Source organism: Gymnoscopelus braueri (assembly GCF_963280865.1).
Source record: "Gymnoscopelus braueri genome assembly, chromosome: 3".
Classification (NCBI taxonomy): domain Eukaryota; kingdom Metazoa; phylum Chordata; class Actinopteri; order Myctophiformes; family Myctophidae; genus Gymnoscopelus; species Gymnoscopelus braueri.
The window spans coordinates 39,249,945-39,266,170 of NC_137612.1; the positions used below are offsets into that span (position 1 = coordinate 39,249,945).

Sequence of the window (16,226 nt, forward strand, 5' to 3'; positions counted from 1 at the left end):
GGTCGGGAGTTCGCCAAATTCCACCCTGTACAATCCAAATTCAATCCTGTACAATCCTTCCATCCTCACAATCTCGCCGTTGGATTTAGAATGTGAGAAAAAACATGTATTCCAGGGTGACTTGTGGCTCAGCCAGTCAGTGCACAGAACCCGGGTTTGATTCCGACCCCCGTCTTGTCTCTCCTCTCTCTCTGCCCTTGGTTTCTTGCCATATTGACCAGCTCACTTTGCTAGTCTAGGATGGCTCAAGGTAGAAGACAGAGTGCAACATCTCTCAATGGGTCTGATCTTTAAGATACCCAGAGGACCAGTGCCCAGATACCTGATACCAAACTACTTCTCTAGAGTGAGTGATGCCCATCATGGGCATAACACCAGAAGGAGATCATCTGAACTCGTTCCCCCGAAATTCAAATATCGTATACAATACAAAAAAAATGTTTTGTATTGTATTTGTATTTGTATTGTATTGTATTGTATTGTATTGTATTGTATTGTATTGTAATGTATTGTATTGTATTGTATTGTATTGTATTGTATTGTATCGTATTGTATTATGTATTACTGATTAATTGAGTACAATGACCACAATGGAAACAAGCCCATGGGGCTTTTTGTGTTATCCTTTTACCTGTACTGTTAATAATCGTGTTAATAAAATATTCATATCAGTTAATCAAACCTATCAAAAAAGAAAATGCCACAAATAAATCTTAAACCTTTCCATCGTTCCTTCAGCTGTCCTAATTGTGGAAATATGTCAGTGTTCTCTAGAACAGTGGTTCTCAAAGTGTGGTTCAGGGACCCTCAGGGGTCCTTGAGAGGGTTCCTAGCAAAATTGGTTAATATAGCATAAAAATCAGTTTAACCACGTTAGCCCTATTTTACACTTAAAAATAGCCGATCTACAAGCTTGCGTGGCATGCAGATCGGCTATTTTCAAAAAAGTATAGATGTTTTTTGAAAAAGTTCTAGTATTTTTTAAACATTTTAACAACACAAAATCTTGTATGGGGCCCTGGCACACAATATTTTCAGATGGGGGGGTCTGCGGCCAAATAAGTATTAAAGGATCTACACCATGAATTTAAAAGATATATTTAATATTTAATATCATATTGTTTATGTCCCTCAAACGTTCTTCAAAAGGTTTGAGCCTAAATCAAGCCTCAGATATACTCATTCCAACTAACTTCTCTCTGGCTTATAAAGCACTTTCACCTGCAATACCACATTGTCCTGTTTGGCACGGGGCGCTATTGAGCCAGTTTGTATGCATGTTATCTCCTGGTTCTGTGTGGAAAAAGTAAAAAAAGAAAAAAGATAAAACGGGAGGGATTGTACCGAACGTGACGTCACGTTTGGGTGAAAATCAGTTTGGTCTGTTTTGAGACCAATTTACAGAAAACCCCAGATATGCTGTGAAAGCCTGAGTGTTCAAACTGGGGTGTTTTTTGGGATAGAAGAGACCAAAAACACACAAAAAAGAAGGAAAAGTACAAATTCATGGTGTAGTCCCTTTAATTTGGGGGACCTTGACATGATAGAGTTTGAGAACGACTGCACTAGGATAATGAACGGGCACTTTCTGGGCCACAGAAGGTTAATAGTGACCTCAGGTAGCGTTCAGGAGCATCAACCACAGAGCCAACAACCAGCCCCCGTCAGGCACAGCTGCATGCTCAGGGATTATACTGCCGTATGTACACAGCTGTACCATCTGCTTCAGATGGATGATGAGACTGGACCATGAAACAGATAGTCAGTGTCTGGCAGAAACCTTGTATTGAAATTCTAGGAATAGGAATAACCTCTTGCAATAGGAATAACCTCTTGCAACAAAATAGCAACTACATCAACCAAATCAACCAAACAATATCAAATATGACAAAACAAACTAGAAAAAGTGCTCCTCGGAGCACAGGTCTCCGCCAGGTCAGGTAGGTTATTGTGGCCACCTGGTGGCGCTATAATAGGCCAATGTGAAAAGGGTGTTATTTCTTCCTCGGGCTAGTGGGAATGTGCATGCATTAATGATTTGAGGCATTTTGTTGCAAAAATGTGTTTTGGTAAATTAGACCTGTAGACCTGCAAGTTTTCACTGAAATCGAACGCTGTGTTCATGATTTGAGACATTTTGTTCAAAACGGACCAATCTTGCAAACTTTGGAAGCCAACCTTAGCCAATCTGGATGGAATATGAAATATCGGACAGATCCGTCTTGATCACATGACTATAGAGATACTGTGTACCGATTTGCGTGATGTTTGGATAAAATCTGTAGGAGTAAATGGGTTTTGCACAAATCGGCCTCCTGGTGGCGCTATAACAGGCCCATGTGAAAAATTTGGGGCAGAGGTTCTGAATTGGCATCCATGGAGGGTGCGTGTGCAGTTTCGCAGCGACCGGGCCAACGGTGCCAGAGATTAGCTGGTAACACACAGGCAGGACGGACGGACGGACGGACGGACGGACAGACAGACAGACGGACGGACGGACGGACGGACGGACGGACGGACGGACAGGGGCGAAAACATACTCTCTCGCCATGCCTTTCGGCCTGGCGGAGACAATAAACAAACAAGACAGATGACAGGATACAAATAACAAACAAAACAAACAAAACAACAGAACACATAAAGCATTAAAAAAAGAATTGATCATTAAATAAAGATTAAAAAGATCAATGTCATGAATGTAAAAAATGTCATGATAGTATACAGTATATTTAGAGTAATTATTAAAGGTTAATGTAAATGTTTAATGTTGACAAGAGACAAGAAGGTGGCTGCACACACTGGTAGCCAAAGTGCCAATATTTTATTATCGGACTCAGAGTAAACAAACCAACGTTTCGGCAGGTAACTGCCTTCTTCAGGGCCGAAACGTTGGTTGCTTTACTCTGCGTCCTATAATAAAATATTGGCACTTTGGCTACCAGTGTGTGCGGCCACCTTCTTGTCTCTTGAAGACCACTATTTAGTACAGTACATTAACCAGGTCCCATTCACTGGAAAACTCTGGAATGAAGAGTGGAAATATTCATTGAAAGAACAACACACACGGGCAAAATGGCACAAGGAAGTCGATTCTGGAAATAACTGCCTGGCATATTTTAGTCTCAAATACTTATCCATACAAGCCTATTTAGTTGGTGTAAGCGATTATAAATCTTTGGTAATAGGGTAATAGATCAGAGACTCTTTCTATGTCAATAGCAGCATTGTGAGATATTTTCTACCTCTCTAGTTTTCCATTACTGGTGTGGTCAATATCGTCTCTGTCGGGTGGAAACCTCATATGTCCAAAACTGTTGCTTTTCAGGATTCAAATTCAAAAATAGCAAAAGTAACAGATATACAAGCTCAGAACGAGTTGCTTCCCGCCACGTTTCAAGCTTGTGGATCTGCTACTTTTGATGCTTTTGTGTGACTCTGTAGTACGATCAAGTAGGGCATTCATTCACGAAAAAACACAAAAAGTTAGAATATGGAGATAAGAGGTTTCTGCCCGACAGCAACAATATAATACATTGTCCTTTTCCTGGAGAATGTATGAATTTGAGTTCCCCCCGCCCCCCCTGTACTACATATTCCATTTATACAATACAGTGCAACATTTCTCTATGCAATTTCACGCAGTGCCATTAACCTATTAAGACCTGAGGCCGATTCTACAAATGTCTTCTAAATCATCAAACAGTTTTCTGAAAAAACGTATGTTGCTACAGTATCAGTGGTTCTCAGACTATTTCATGTCAAGGATCCCCAAAAGTATATGTAATTGGCCGCGGACCCCCATCTCAAAATACGTTGTTCCAGGGACCCCCCAGAAGCAAAGATTTTAGTTACAAATCTTCGCTTTCAAAAAATATATATATTCAAAGATTTGCACACATTTTCACAATAAAAAAAAAAGCAGATCTACAAGCTCATAGCGCGGCACTCGGTGCCGTGCTATGAGCTTATATATCTGCTATTTTTGAATAGCCAAAGTATAAAATAATGGTTAAAGTGGTTACACACAGATGCGTTCCCGGTTTCAATGGTTTAAATGTGTGCCATAGTGCGGTGGTGCATCTACTGTTACATATTCATGGCTGTGATGTCTCAGTGCCCATATCAAGGCTTTTCTTATTGAATTCATAATGTCTTTTTCATATTCTTTCTGCAGTGCCTACACTGAGCCGTTCCCATTGAACCCAGTCACCGCCGGACTGTCAGCCGAGGAGGACCATGGGCGCACCTCAGAGGAAGAGGAGGGGGTCGCGGAGCAAGGTTATGATAGACAGGTCTGTTCAGATCACAATACGACATTTTTATTATCACGTCCTCTGCCTGCTGAGCCAAGTAGTCTGGTGAAATGGCCACGATGAGGAAAAAGAAAGTGCCATATACAGCAATTCTGCTGGTGGTGGACAGTGTCTGGAAATTATTTGTTAATCCATTCAATCCGGGAAAGCATCTCTGTTATTTTAGATTTCTTTGGCGCTATGCTATTTTTGAGCAAATCTGTGCAAATCTTTGAATATGTTTTTTAAAGCGAACATTTGTAACTCAAATCTTTGCTTCCGGTGGTCCCTGGCACAAAATATTTTACAACTGTTCACATAAAAATACATATTCAAAGATTTCCAAAATTACAGATCTACAAGCTCATAGCGCAGCACTTGGTGCCGCGCTATGAGCTTGTATATCTGCTATTTTTGAATAGCCAAAGAAATCTAAAATGACAGAGATGCATTCCCGGATTGAATGGGTTAACGCATGAACGCTGAATGTTGGTATGTAAGCATTTCAGAAAATGTACAATCTTTTCAGTGAGCTGTGGAACGGTCAAAGCTTTGGAATGTCTTTTGAGACATGACGGGGACAGATCATTATTTTTCTATGAGGATTAATAAAAAGAAACTCATATTCAATCGTCGACCAGATTGAATTGTTAATTCCCATGACAGAATAATATGCATAGCATGTTATGTAGACAGATGCCAGGCTCATTTGTAGACCTGGCATCCCACAGTTACAGTTTCAATGTACAGATTATAGATTTTTTGACATTATACTGTTTAGACTGATTATAGGATTATTATTCTGCCGTGGGCCGGCACCACTATAAGGACTTTTGTGTGCGTAGCATTCTCGTGCACAGTGTTAGACTGATTCTAGGTTTTTGGTTTACAGATAGCAATAATCCTAGATTACTATTTCTATGCATTTGATGTATTACCTCATATTTTACCTTGATTACTGTGAATCACTCTGGATTAAGAGCGTCTGCTGGGTTCAGGTCCTTACTTGTGTAATCTATGTGAATGTTTTTCCTGTGATTTACTTCCGCATTGCGCCTGTTAAAATCCCTCCTAATTCCTCCCGTCTTTCACACAATCACAGGCGTCCATTTTACAGTAGCCCAGAGATGGACCCCACCCGTCCTCCCGCCACAATAATATCAGGCCTCGCTTCCATCATGTGACCCACACTTCCTTGTTTTCTTCTTCTTCTTCAAAAGAAAAAAACAATAAAAGAGCGAGGGAGAGTGGGGAGGAGGGGTGGGGGCTGGGTGTGAGAGACACTCCAGTAGGAACCAAGGAACAATTCCATTGGATGAAAGTGTGTTTTGGTCTCATTTTCAGGAAATGAGGATCAACATGCTATTAATGTTGTATTTGTGAAACGGTCCCAGATAGGAAAAAAAACAAACATTGACAAAGTACACGAGCCTTGCCGGTAAACCCCTAAATGGCTTCAATGTTATGTTTTAGGTCGTGGATGTTTTGAGGCCCGGTGATTAGCCTCTAAATCAATGGGCAGCGTTGTTGTCACTACGCACGCGGCCTCTCATGCATAATGCATCCAAAATGTTCAAGTCCTGCATTTGAGAAAGCTTTCACGTCCCGGCCGCACTGTAATGAAATAATCAGTCTTATTTTGACAGCGCAAAAAGGGAAATTTATTTTTCCTCAATCGCGTCGGCTGCCGCTTGGCTGTTCCTATTAATGTTTGAGTGGTACAAGTGCGCGCGGAGCCTCCTTTAGACATTAGCCAAGCTCATTCATCTCCTATGCTTTTCTTCCCTTCCCCTGTCAACCAGATTGATGGCAGATCCCGAGCCTTCTACGTCGCCAAGGAGCTTGTGGACTCCGAGCGAGGGTGAGTGTCTGTGCCAACGCATTTACCCTGCACGCTCTCCTCACTCTCACGCTGTGAGGACATGAGGTTTGGCTCCCCCCCCTCGCTGCCTTTCTCTCTACTCTCAGTTTGCCCTCATGTCCGTTGGCCTATTCCTCACTCGCCCCCCTTCCACTGTACCCCCCCCCCTCTTCTTTTCATCACTGTCTCCACTAACATATCGTTGCTGTCAGACAGAAACCTCCTATCTCCATATTCTAACTTTTTTAGACAGCGTCACACAAAAGTATCAAAAGTAGCATATATGCAAGCTCGAAACGTGGTGCGAAGTGGCACGTTTTGAGCTTGTAGATCTGCTACTTTTGATACTTCTGAATTTGAATCATGAAAGGTAAGAGGTTTCCACCCGACAGAGATGATATCAAGCTACACGCACTGTGACTGATCTTCCGTAAGTCACGGAATATCAGTTTTACACTCAGCCACCCCATGCCACTAACCAACATGTACGATTAATAAGCTCAGGTGTTGCAACACGACACATTGTGAGCTTGTTGATCGCTATTTTCATGGAATGTTCACCCCATAACGGAGACGCTGGGCTTCATGTGGCTAATTTGACAAAAAGTCTAAATAACTAAGTAGCGGTCTTTGGCTAATGCTAATATCGTTAGAATAAGCTAGGAATTCGTCTTCACATTAATTGTCACATATATATGTTAGTTTCTTTTCTCTGTCTTTTTATTTCGCAGACATGTCAAGGCCCTCAAGCATCTTCAAGAGGTAGGGATGCTTCTCAAGATTCAATCAAACTTGCAAGTATCTTGCATAAACTACTGAACTAACTCAATTCTGGAAAAGCCCCCTTTTCCATGGCAATCGTTTGGCTCAGGCAAATCCATTGATGACATCACATCCTGTGTGTCTCTGTCCCCCCCCCCCCTCCAGCGTAAGGCTGTGTCCAGGTTTATCAGTGTTGTTGCAGCGCGGGCCACTTCCTGGTCTTGACAAGGTTGACTCAGAGGACTTAGAGGTAGTCGCTCGTAGGGTGACGCAGGTTGTAATGCGGCAGGCAGGCTGGCAGGCAGGGTACTCGCGTCGATGCTGTCCTTTAGGCGTACTGCCACATGCAACCACCGCCGCCTGTCTGTGTACCTGGCGCCCGAAGGTCAACAATGGACTTTTTTTTTAAAGTTGACCATGTTGCCGGTGTCGTATATGCCCCGCCCCCAAGCTGTTCAAGAACAAACAGGAGGGGTTTCCTACAGAGATGATGTGTTGGGAGGTTGCCACAGTTCACAGTAAAATTGTTGGTGTTAATTTAACTCAGGGAGTGTACAAATTGAACCAAGTTGATCCTACCCACGTGGTTCCTATTGTACACTCTCTGAGTTAATTGAAAACTCAGGACTGTACGGTGTATGCCTAAAGCAGTAAGCAGGGCAGAGGAGGTAGAGGTGAGCTATAGTTAGGCTGCAGAGGTCAGCCATGCATCACCAGGTGTTGTCATCTATTTCCGTCACACCTCGTTTACGGGCCTGTCACAAACTTGTCCCCGCGTCCCCAGACCACATCCTCACAGAGTCACCGGGATGGATGTTTACCAGATGGACCACTTTAAAATGACCTTTGCTTCAGGCTTCAAACCTACACTTGAGCAATTTATGATTTCGCTTTGATCGCGATGGAAAGGTGTGTGTTGAGGATAGATATCGAGGAAACCTTTTACAAGAGTGTTTGCTATTAATCTAATATCATTTTTGTCATATAAAGGATTGAGTGCGTGCGTGTGCGTACGCACGTGTTTGTGTGTGTGTGTGTGTGTGTGTGTGTGTGTGTGTGTGTGTGTGTGTGTGTGTGTGTGTGTGTGTGTGTGTGTGTGTGTGCGCGTGTGTATGTGAGTGTGCGCGTGTGTATGTGAGTGTGTGTGTGTGCGTGTGTGTGTGTGTGTGTGTGTGTGTGTGTGTGTGTGTGTGCGTGTGCACGTGCGTGCGTGATTACTTGGCCAGTACAAATCTGACAGGTGGAATCGAGGGGAACCCATCAGTCAGCTTGAACCATATACCCTTGAACAAGGTCATAACCTGAATTACTTATATGTCCCCCTTACCATGATTTATAATGGGCTCATTTGAATACTAAAGCAGCAGCTTCATGTAATTTGATTCCATTAAATAGCTGAGCCATGCAAATATTAATATAATCTAAACATCACTCCCCTCTAATGAGCGTACATCTGCAATCACACCACTATGCTGAGCAAATACAGATACTACTAATTAGTATCTGTATGCAGACATAAAGACAGATACATATTAAGTAACTTATCAATATCACCTCATTTGCACTGGCAGTTTTCTGCTGTGGCTGAAGCTGTTTTTGATTTGTTTTACTTTCCGTATGCCGTACAAAATATTTTTTTCCATAAATTCTCAGCATGCGTCTGGTGAAAGGAAATAGGTTATCTTGGTTATTTGTATTTTTCAATATTGTTATCATACCAGCTCCATGGATCTTTTTGCCATTGTTCAAGGGTGACATTCAATGTGTTTTTTTCACTCCGCTGCATAATGCATATAGCGTGATACCGAGTTGTTATTATTTTCAAAGGTGGAAGTGATCTCTTGATATATTGGCCACTATTTCAAATAGACTGCAATCGTAACAGCGTGAGATCAAGTCTAAAATGAGTCTTTTTGACAGACACGGTGTCAGCACTCCATGACCGCATGACTCGATCTGCCCGCACACACACACATACGCACACGCACACACACACACACTCATATGCACACGCACGCATATTGCAAAAGGACCAAAACCACCATCGTTGAGAGTCAGGAGAAAAACACAGTCTATTGTTCCATTGTTTGTGATAAGGAATAACATGAAAATAGAGAATTTCCAAACCCACGTCCCCACGTCATGGGAAATGAGGCATGACTGTATATGCCCCTCTTCAGGTGAACTTTCACAATAAGAGCTACATCAACGTCGTGAAACCGAAACTATTTTTTTTGGTTGTACCTGTTCTTTATACGTAGTGACCTCTAAATAGATGGTGACCAAGCGTGACATGTCTGCTCCGCCATCTGTTTAATGTTGTCTCTTGACCTACTTTACCTGACAGAAATATGGATCAGGCTGTGTGTGGATGGCAGACACACTGGGTAGAGCTCATCTCATCCACAGGATATCCACAAATACCAGACAGAATGACTGCGTGGGTGTGTGTATACTGTACAAATACCCAGTGGTGGAAAGTAACATGTACTCAAGTACTGTACATAAGTACAATTTTGAGGTATTTTTACTTTACTGGAATATTTCCAATTCTAAATACCTATATTTTACTTTTACAATTATTGGACAACTTTAGTTACTAGTTGCTTTGTAGATTTAGAATATCATTACAAAACATACATTAACCACTTCAGCCCTATATAGACTTCGACTATTTGAAAATAGCCATTGTGAGCTTGTAGATCTGCTATTTTTAAATGATTTTATGGAAGATTTCTGCATAATGAGTACTTTCTACTTTTGGTACTTTAAGTACATTCTGATGCCAATACTTCTGTACTTTTACTCAAGTGAATTCTGAATACCAGACTTTTACTTGTAACAGAGTATTTCTACATTGCAGTATTGATACTTTTACTTAAGTAAAAAATGTGAGTACCAAGACAAAAAAATAAATAAAAATAAAATATATCTCCGGTTTACTTGCCGTATCTGCGTGAGGTGGCCGCCTTTTTAGGAGATGGAAGCAGGTTGGAGTCTATTATTTCCAACGGAAGAGTGAACATGAAGTCAATATTGGACTCAATTGTCACAAGCCACACAATCTTCCCAATATTTTCATACTAAAATGGCTTTTTTCAGAGAGACAAATCAGGAGAAAATCTACTTCATTATCAACCTTTCTCGGTCCCAGCAACACACTCTCGCGGGATCTAGCACCAGTAAACATAGGGCCTCGTACACACAGTTAAAACACTTGACGCATGCTTTACGCATGCTTCATGGGGGGGGGGGTGAACCCGTTTCAATCAATTCGCTATGGAAGTCACATGGTTTTGATGCGCTGACTTGTCGCATGGCTTCATGGCTTCACCCCTCCTCCCCTGCGACAAGTCAGCGCATCAAAACCACGTGACTTCCATAGGGAATGAATTGAAACGGCTTCACCACCCCCATGAAGCATGCGTAAAGCATGCGTCGAGTGTTTTAACTGTGCGTACGAGGCCTAAGACGTTTGCGAGATCAGACGATGCCCACTTAGGAGACCATTTGTAGGATTTGTGTACCATTTCGCCTTTAGTGGCTCCAATTGGGGTGGTCTATCTTTCTCAAAGTGGAATCCAGGGACCCAAGGCGGTTTATACTTTTGCTATTCAAAAATAGCAAACAGGATTTTGTAGATCTGCTATTTTGTCCCTTCCCTGGCACAAACAATTATTCGATGGAGGTCTGCGGCCACATAAATGTCAATGCTTGCACGATGCACACATACACGCACACACATGTGAGTGTGTGAGTGTTCTCTGGAAAACACACACACACACACACGCACTCACTCACTCACTCACATGTGTGTGCGTCTACCTGTGTGAGCGTTGTGTTGTTTTCTACATGTGTGCGTCGCATCTCCCTGGAGACGTAGACAAACACCCGGCAGCCCCTAAGCCAACAGCCCTGATCCAGGCCAGAAGTGACGAATGTTAAACTGAGGCGCGATCGATCGTGCATGATGAACGGCCGGCTCCCAAGCGCCGCCGTGTCACCGCATTATCTCACCGCCGACCAGGACGTCTGTATTCGCTTTATTATGTTTCTTTCCTCTCAAATGGAATGGATGGGCTGTAGCACCCACCCCACCCCCATACATTATGGCTTTACAGTGCATTATATGTCATGTTAGGTAGCCAGACAGCTCTAGCCGCAGACACAATTGATATTTGTTAAGGCTTTTTGACACCTCCTAACGATTGGCACAGTTTCATCTGCCGCCCCCCCTCTCAAGCTGAGCAGATAAATAACCTCTCTTGAGGACATTCAATCTTAGGTTGTTTTTGTAGCCCTTATGTGTCACTGACACTCAGCCATTAAAAGGCTTGTTCAACATGACAGTAGAGCATAGCGTTTTTATGCTCTGCTTCTCTACCATCTCAATGTTCTTGAACGTTTCAGTGCGATTGAGGTCTACCGGTATGTCTATGGTAATGAATATGGAGATCTTGTGTCATCGTCAGCAGCACCTGGCGTGTAAGGGTTAATCTATGCTTTGGTGAAAACGTGTCACCCTTCGTGGATGTGAAGCGAGACTTTTCAACTTTAAAAAAGAAAGTGCCAAAGTGAAACGAAAGAAAGTGTGCGTCACCCTTTTGTCGTACGACAAAGAGCTCGGTCGTGCGACGAGGCATAAATTATCCTTAAATCATGCGCAGGCAGGACGTCCTTTTTCCTGAAAGCCTGGACAGAGCCCAGAGCCCAGAGCCGGGCCCGCATGCACGTGCAGCCACTGAGGTGACGGTGGATTTGGAATGAAGGGCGGCAGGAAGGATGTTTAGGAGGATCTGACCTTCCTTCCTTCCCTTTTTTCTCTCCCTTTTCATTCCTTGTTTCTCCCATCACCTCCCCCCTCGTCCCCTTCCCCACATTCGCTGCCTCCCTCCCTTTCCCCTTCCTCACTCTCACATAACCTTTTTTCCTCCATTCCTTTCTCTCTGTCTCCACGCTCTCTCTCTCTCTCTCTTTCTCCTACTCTATTTTATCCCCGGTCTCTCCCTCTCTCTCTCTCTCTTGCCTCTCTTTCCTCTCATGCCTTGTGCAGGACTTCAGGTCAGCCGTGGGGGAGGCGGTGGGAGAGGAGGGGGAGGCCGTGTTGGAGGAGCAGAGGTTGGAGGAGATTCTTGGCGTGCTCCCCCAGGTCTATACGCTGCACAGCAACATGCTCATCGAGCTGGAGGCTCGCATCAAACAATGGCAAGAGACGTGTGCACGCACGTACACACACACACACACACACACACACACACACACACACACACACACACACACACACACACACACACACACACACACACACACACACACACACACACACACACACACACACACACACACACACACACACACACACAGAATATTTCTGTGATCTGTTCTCAAACAAGCCAACCTACACACATATGTATACAATGTGTTATTTTGCTACTATAAAAATCACAGACAAAGAAAATACAGTAAAATACTACAGAACAAACACACAAATGTCCCTCTGTCATTAATTATCCCAATCCCGTCACTGTCGGGTGGAAACTCAGGGTTACGGATGTAACCCCGGTTTCTTTAGAATTCGGAGTAACATACTCACTATGGGATATCAGCGCCTCCTGGCGTGATGCAGAGCTACATACCATAAACTCCCGGGCCATTCATTGGCTGAGAAGGGTATGTCACGTGTCCGGTAAACCGGAAGAGGTATAAAACCTCTTGCGTGACGTGGCTCATCCTCTTTAACACGCTTCCTGCATGCAGATGCACACAAACAGGGGTGTTAGGTGAGTATGTTACTCCGAATTCTAAAGAAACCGGGGTTACATCCGTAACCCTGAGTTTCTTGTCTAATTCTCCGTAACATACTCACTATGGGATGCATAAACCCCCCTGGGCTTATAGCCATACCGAATCTCAGGTCCGCACGCCCCCTAGCCATAAGGCCCCGTCCCCCTGGACGTGACCTTCGGCCTCACGGGCGCCCCAGCCCTCCGGGCCAGGGTGCGGTATATGATGTTAATAAAAGGACCCTGACAGACCAAGTCTGCCTTATTCAACTAATGGACAGACACAAGTCTGTCCCCTAAGTGAAAACAAGGAAACAGGGCCCTCCTCCCCTGGGAACCTACCACAGGTGGTCCCGAGGGGACTTAAGAGAAGGAAGGTAGGGGACACAACACCGTTCCTTAAGTGAAACAAGGAAACAGGGGCCCTTCCCCCCTGGAGACCTACCACAGGTGGTCCCGAGGGGACTTCAAGAGAAGGAAGATAGGGAAGAGAAAAAAGGCAGGTTAAAACACAAACCAGCCTAGCTTCCCCCATTCTAACTAGAGACAGCCGCCACCCCTAGGACAGCATGCGCCACTGACGCTGCTGCCACGTCCAGGCTATAGAAAGCCGCAAACGTTGAAGGTGACGACCAGTTTGCGGCCGCACACACTTCCTGGACCGAAACCCCCCTGGAGAGGGCCCAGGAAGCAGCCACGCCCCTAGTAGAATGAGCCTTCAGTCCTTCTGGAACTGGAACGCCACCACTGACGTAGGCCAGCCTAATGGCATCCAAAATCCATCTAGAAAGCGTCGCCTTAGCCACTGCCTTCCTCTGACCACCCGGGCCGAAGGAGACAAACAGCTGCGACGACGATCGGCCGGCCACCGTCTTCTGGCAGTAGAGCCTCAAAGCCCTTACCGGGCAAAGACAGTGTAGCCGCCTATCCTCCGCTGAAGCGAAAGGCGGCGGATGAAAAGCTACCAGCTCAACCGGCGTCTGGGTGACCACCCCGTTCTTGGGGCCGTTCATGAACCCCCGCACCATCGGGTGTTGGCCAACCGTCATGCCATCGAGACCTTCGTGACACTTGATACACCTTAATCGTCGAGAAAGCCAGACCCTGCCTCAATTTTTCCTGCAGGAACATGAGGACGCTGCGTACCGGGGCCCGAAAGGCCTCAACCGGCGGTGACTGACTCAGACACCATGCCACGAACAGGTTCCACCTGTCGTCGTACGCGGACCTCGTGGAAAGGGCCCTTCGATGATCGCCGAGACCGGCTCGTCGCGCCTCGCGGGATCGGATTCCAGCTCCTGGGCGTCCGGCCAGCTGGGCCCCAGCTGACCGCCAGAAGCCCCGAGGTCGTCGTCCTGACGAGGGCTGGATGCGGCTGCTCCGGCAGCCCCCTGGAACGACAGTATCTCACCCTCCTCCGCCCCCTCGTCCATGCTGTGGGCGCTGCCGTCGTCGGAGACGTCGCTGAACGAAGGCGAAGCCCCGCTGTCACGGTACTCCTGCTGCGGCCTCGGAGAGAGCGGCTGGGAAGAGGGGGATGTAGCGCCGCTAGCTAGCTGCACCCGGGTGGACCCACCGGGCACAGCTGCGGCGGCCGGTGGAGTGCTGCGCGGCACAGAGGGTGTAGCAGACTGGAGCTGCTGCGACGGCGCACTCAGGTGTTGCTGCGAGCGGTTGCTGCTGGGACCGCCCGCAGCTGGAGGGCCCATCGTGGGATGAGGACGCACGTGGTGGGCGCCACCACCCACGGTACCTGGGCCGGTGTCCATGCGGGCTGGATCCGCGACGGTGCTGCCGCCTGGGGCCAGTTCGTCGGCCCTGTCCAGACGGCGCTGGATGCGGCGCCTGGAGAACCGGGCGCAGTCGTCGCAACCTCCTGGAGCACCACGGAAGTGCTTCGCCTCGTAGGCATGTCGTCGCCCGAGGCAGGAGATGCAAAACCCGTGAGGGTCGTCCGCGGCGATCAGCAAGCGGCACCGTGGCGCCAGTCCGCACGAACGTGGAGCCTCCATGGAGCTAACCTACTAGCCTTTAGCCGGCCGGCTAAACACGAGGAAAGCAAAGGAGGAAAACTTGATTTCAGATAGAAAGAAAAGATAAGAGCCGCGGGAGCGGAAAGAATATAAACCTTTTTTTTTTTTTTTTTTTGCAGTAGAGGAAAACCCGTGGGTCAGTACAAGTACCACCCGAGTGGGCTAAAGCTGGTTTCGGTCTAATTCACAAAGTTAGCAAAGTTTGGTCTTAAGGTATGTCTCGTAGCTGTAGCATCTGCCATGCAGAGAAGCGAAAGAGGATGAGCCACGTCACGCAAGAGGTTTTATACCTCTTCCGGTTTACCGGACACGTGACATACCCTTCTCAGCCAATGAATGGCCCGGGAGTTTATGGTATGTAGCTCTGCATCACGCCAGGAGGCGCTGATATCCCATAGTGAGTATGTTACGGAGAATTAGACAAGAAACCTTTGTTATGTCCAAAACTGTTACTTTTCAGGAAATGAAAAAAATATATAGAACATGTGCTCCAACGGATCCAATGCAGTTATTATTTAGTCACATGCTCTTGTTAATACTTTTCATTGGTTCAATATTTATAAAACTCACAGACATGCTTAACCACTTTAACTTTCACTTAATTTGTTTTAATAATGCATGATGTGACACTGTAGTATGATGAAGTAGGGCATTCATTTACGGGCGGGATTGGGGGACACAAGTTGAAATATGGAGATACAAGGTTTCTACAAGACGATAATAGTCTGTATTCAGTTTGTTGCTGTCGGGCAGGAAACCTCTTATCTCCATATTTTAACTTTTTGTGTTTTTTCGTAAATGAATGCCCTACTTGATCATACTACAACAGCGTCACACAAAACCATCAAAAGTAGCAGATCTTCAAGCTCAAAACGCGGCGCGAAGCCATGCGTTTTGAGCTTGTAGATCTGCCACTTTTGCTATTTTTGAATTTGAATCCTGAAACAGTTTTGGACGTGTGAGGTTTCCACCCGACAGAGACGACACATTACATGGCCCTTTCCAAACTCCCAAGAAATCACTCTTATCACTGTTAAAGCCCATGACCTCGTTCCCACCCTGATGTAGGGAGGAGAGCCAGAGGGTGGTGGATGTGATCCTGTCGCGCCGGGACGACTTTGGCGTGTTCGACACCTACCTCTCTGAGTACGACCGCAGCATGTCTCTACTGGAGGAGAGCGTCAGGAGCAACGCCGCCTTCGCGGACATCGTCAAGAAGTTTGAGGTAAAACACTTGGATGTAATAGACTGAAAACTGACTTCCAGCTCTAAAGGTCATTACACACCGGCGAATATACGCAAAATTCGGATGCGGTCCGAATAAATAAAAGACGCTTTTTCGCTCCGCGAAATTGATGTGGAAGCTTGCATTGACTTTATAAGTTTTTTATTTTTTTACGTATAATTTGCATGAAAAAATCACCCCCAGTGTGTAAGGACCTTTAGACCTATTAGGTCAGGATATAACAGTGTGCTGTTTTTTTGTCTCTGTCTA

General features: G+C 45.5%; 1 protein-coding gene across 3 annotated transcripts in view; it reads left to right on the top strand.

Moving 5' to 3' along the window:
• fgd5a (FYVE, RhoGEF and PH domain containing 5a) overlaps nt 1-16,226 on the top strand; it is a 60,068-nt gene that overhangs the window by 15,859 nt on the left and 27,983 nt on the right. For all 3 annotated transcript variants that reach the window (XM_080423753.1, XM_080423754.1, XM_080423755.1), the window contains exons 3-7: nt 4,175-4,292; nt 6,095-6,153; nt 6,885-6,915; nt 11,969-12,129; nt 15,809-15,956. In XM_080423753.1, coding sequence (XP_080279879.1) covers nt 4,175-4,292; nt 6,095-6,153; nt 6,885-6,915; nt 11,969-12,129; nt 15,809-15,956 — 517 coding nt within the window. The remainder of the gene's footprint in view (nt 1-4,174; nt 4,293-6,094; nt 6,154-6,884; nt 6,916-11,968; nt 12,130-15,808; nt 15,957-16,226) is intronic.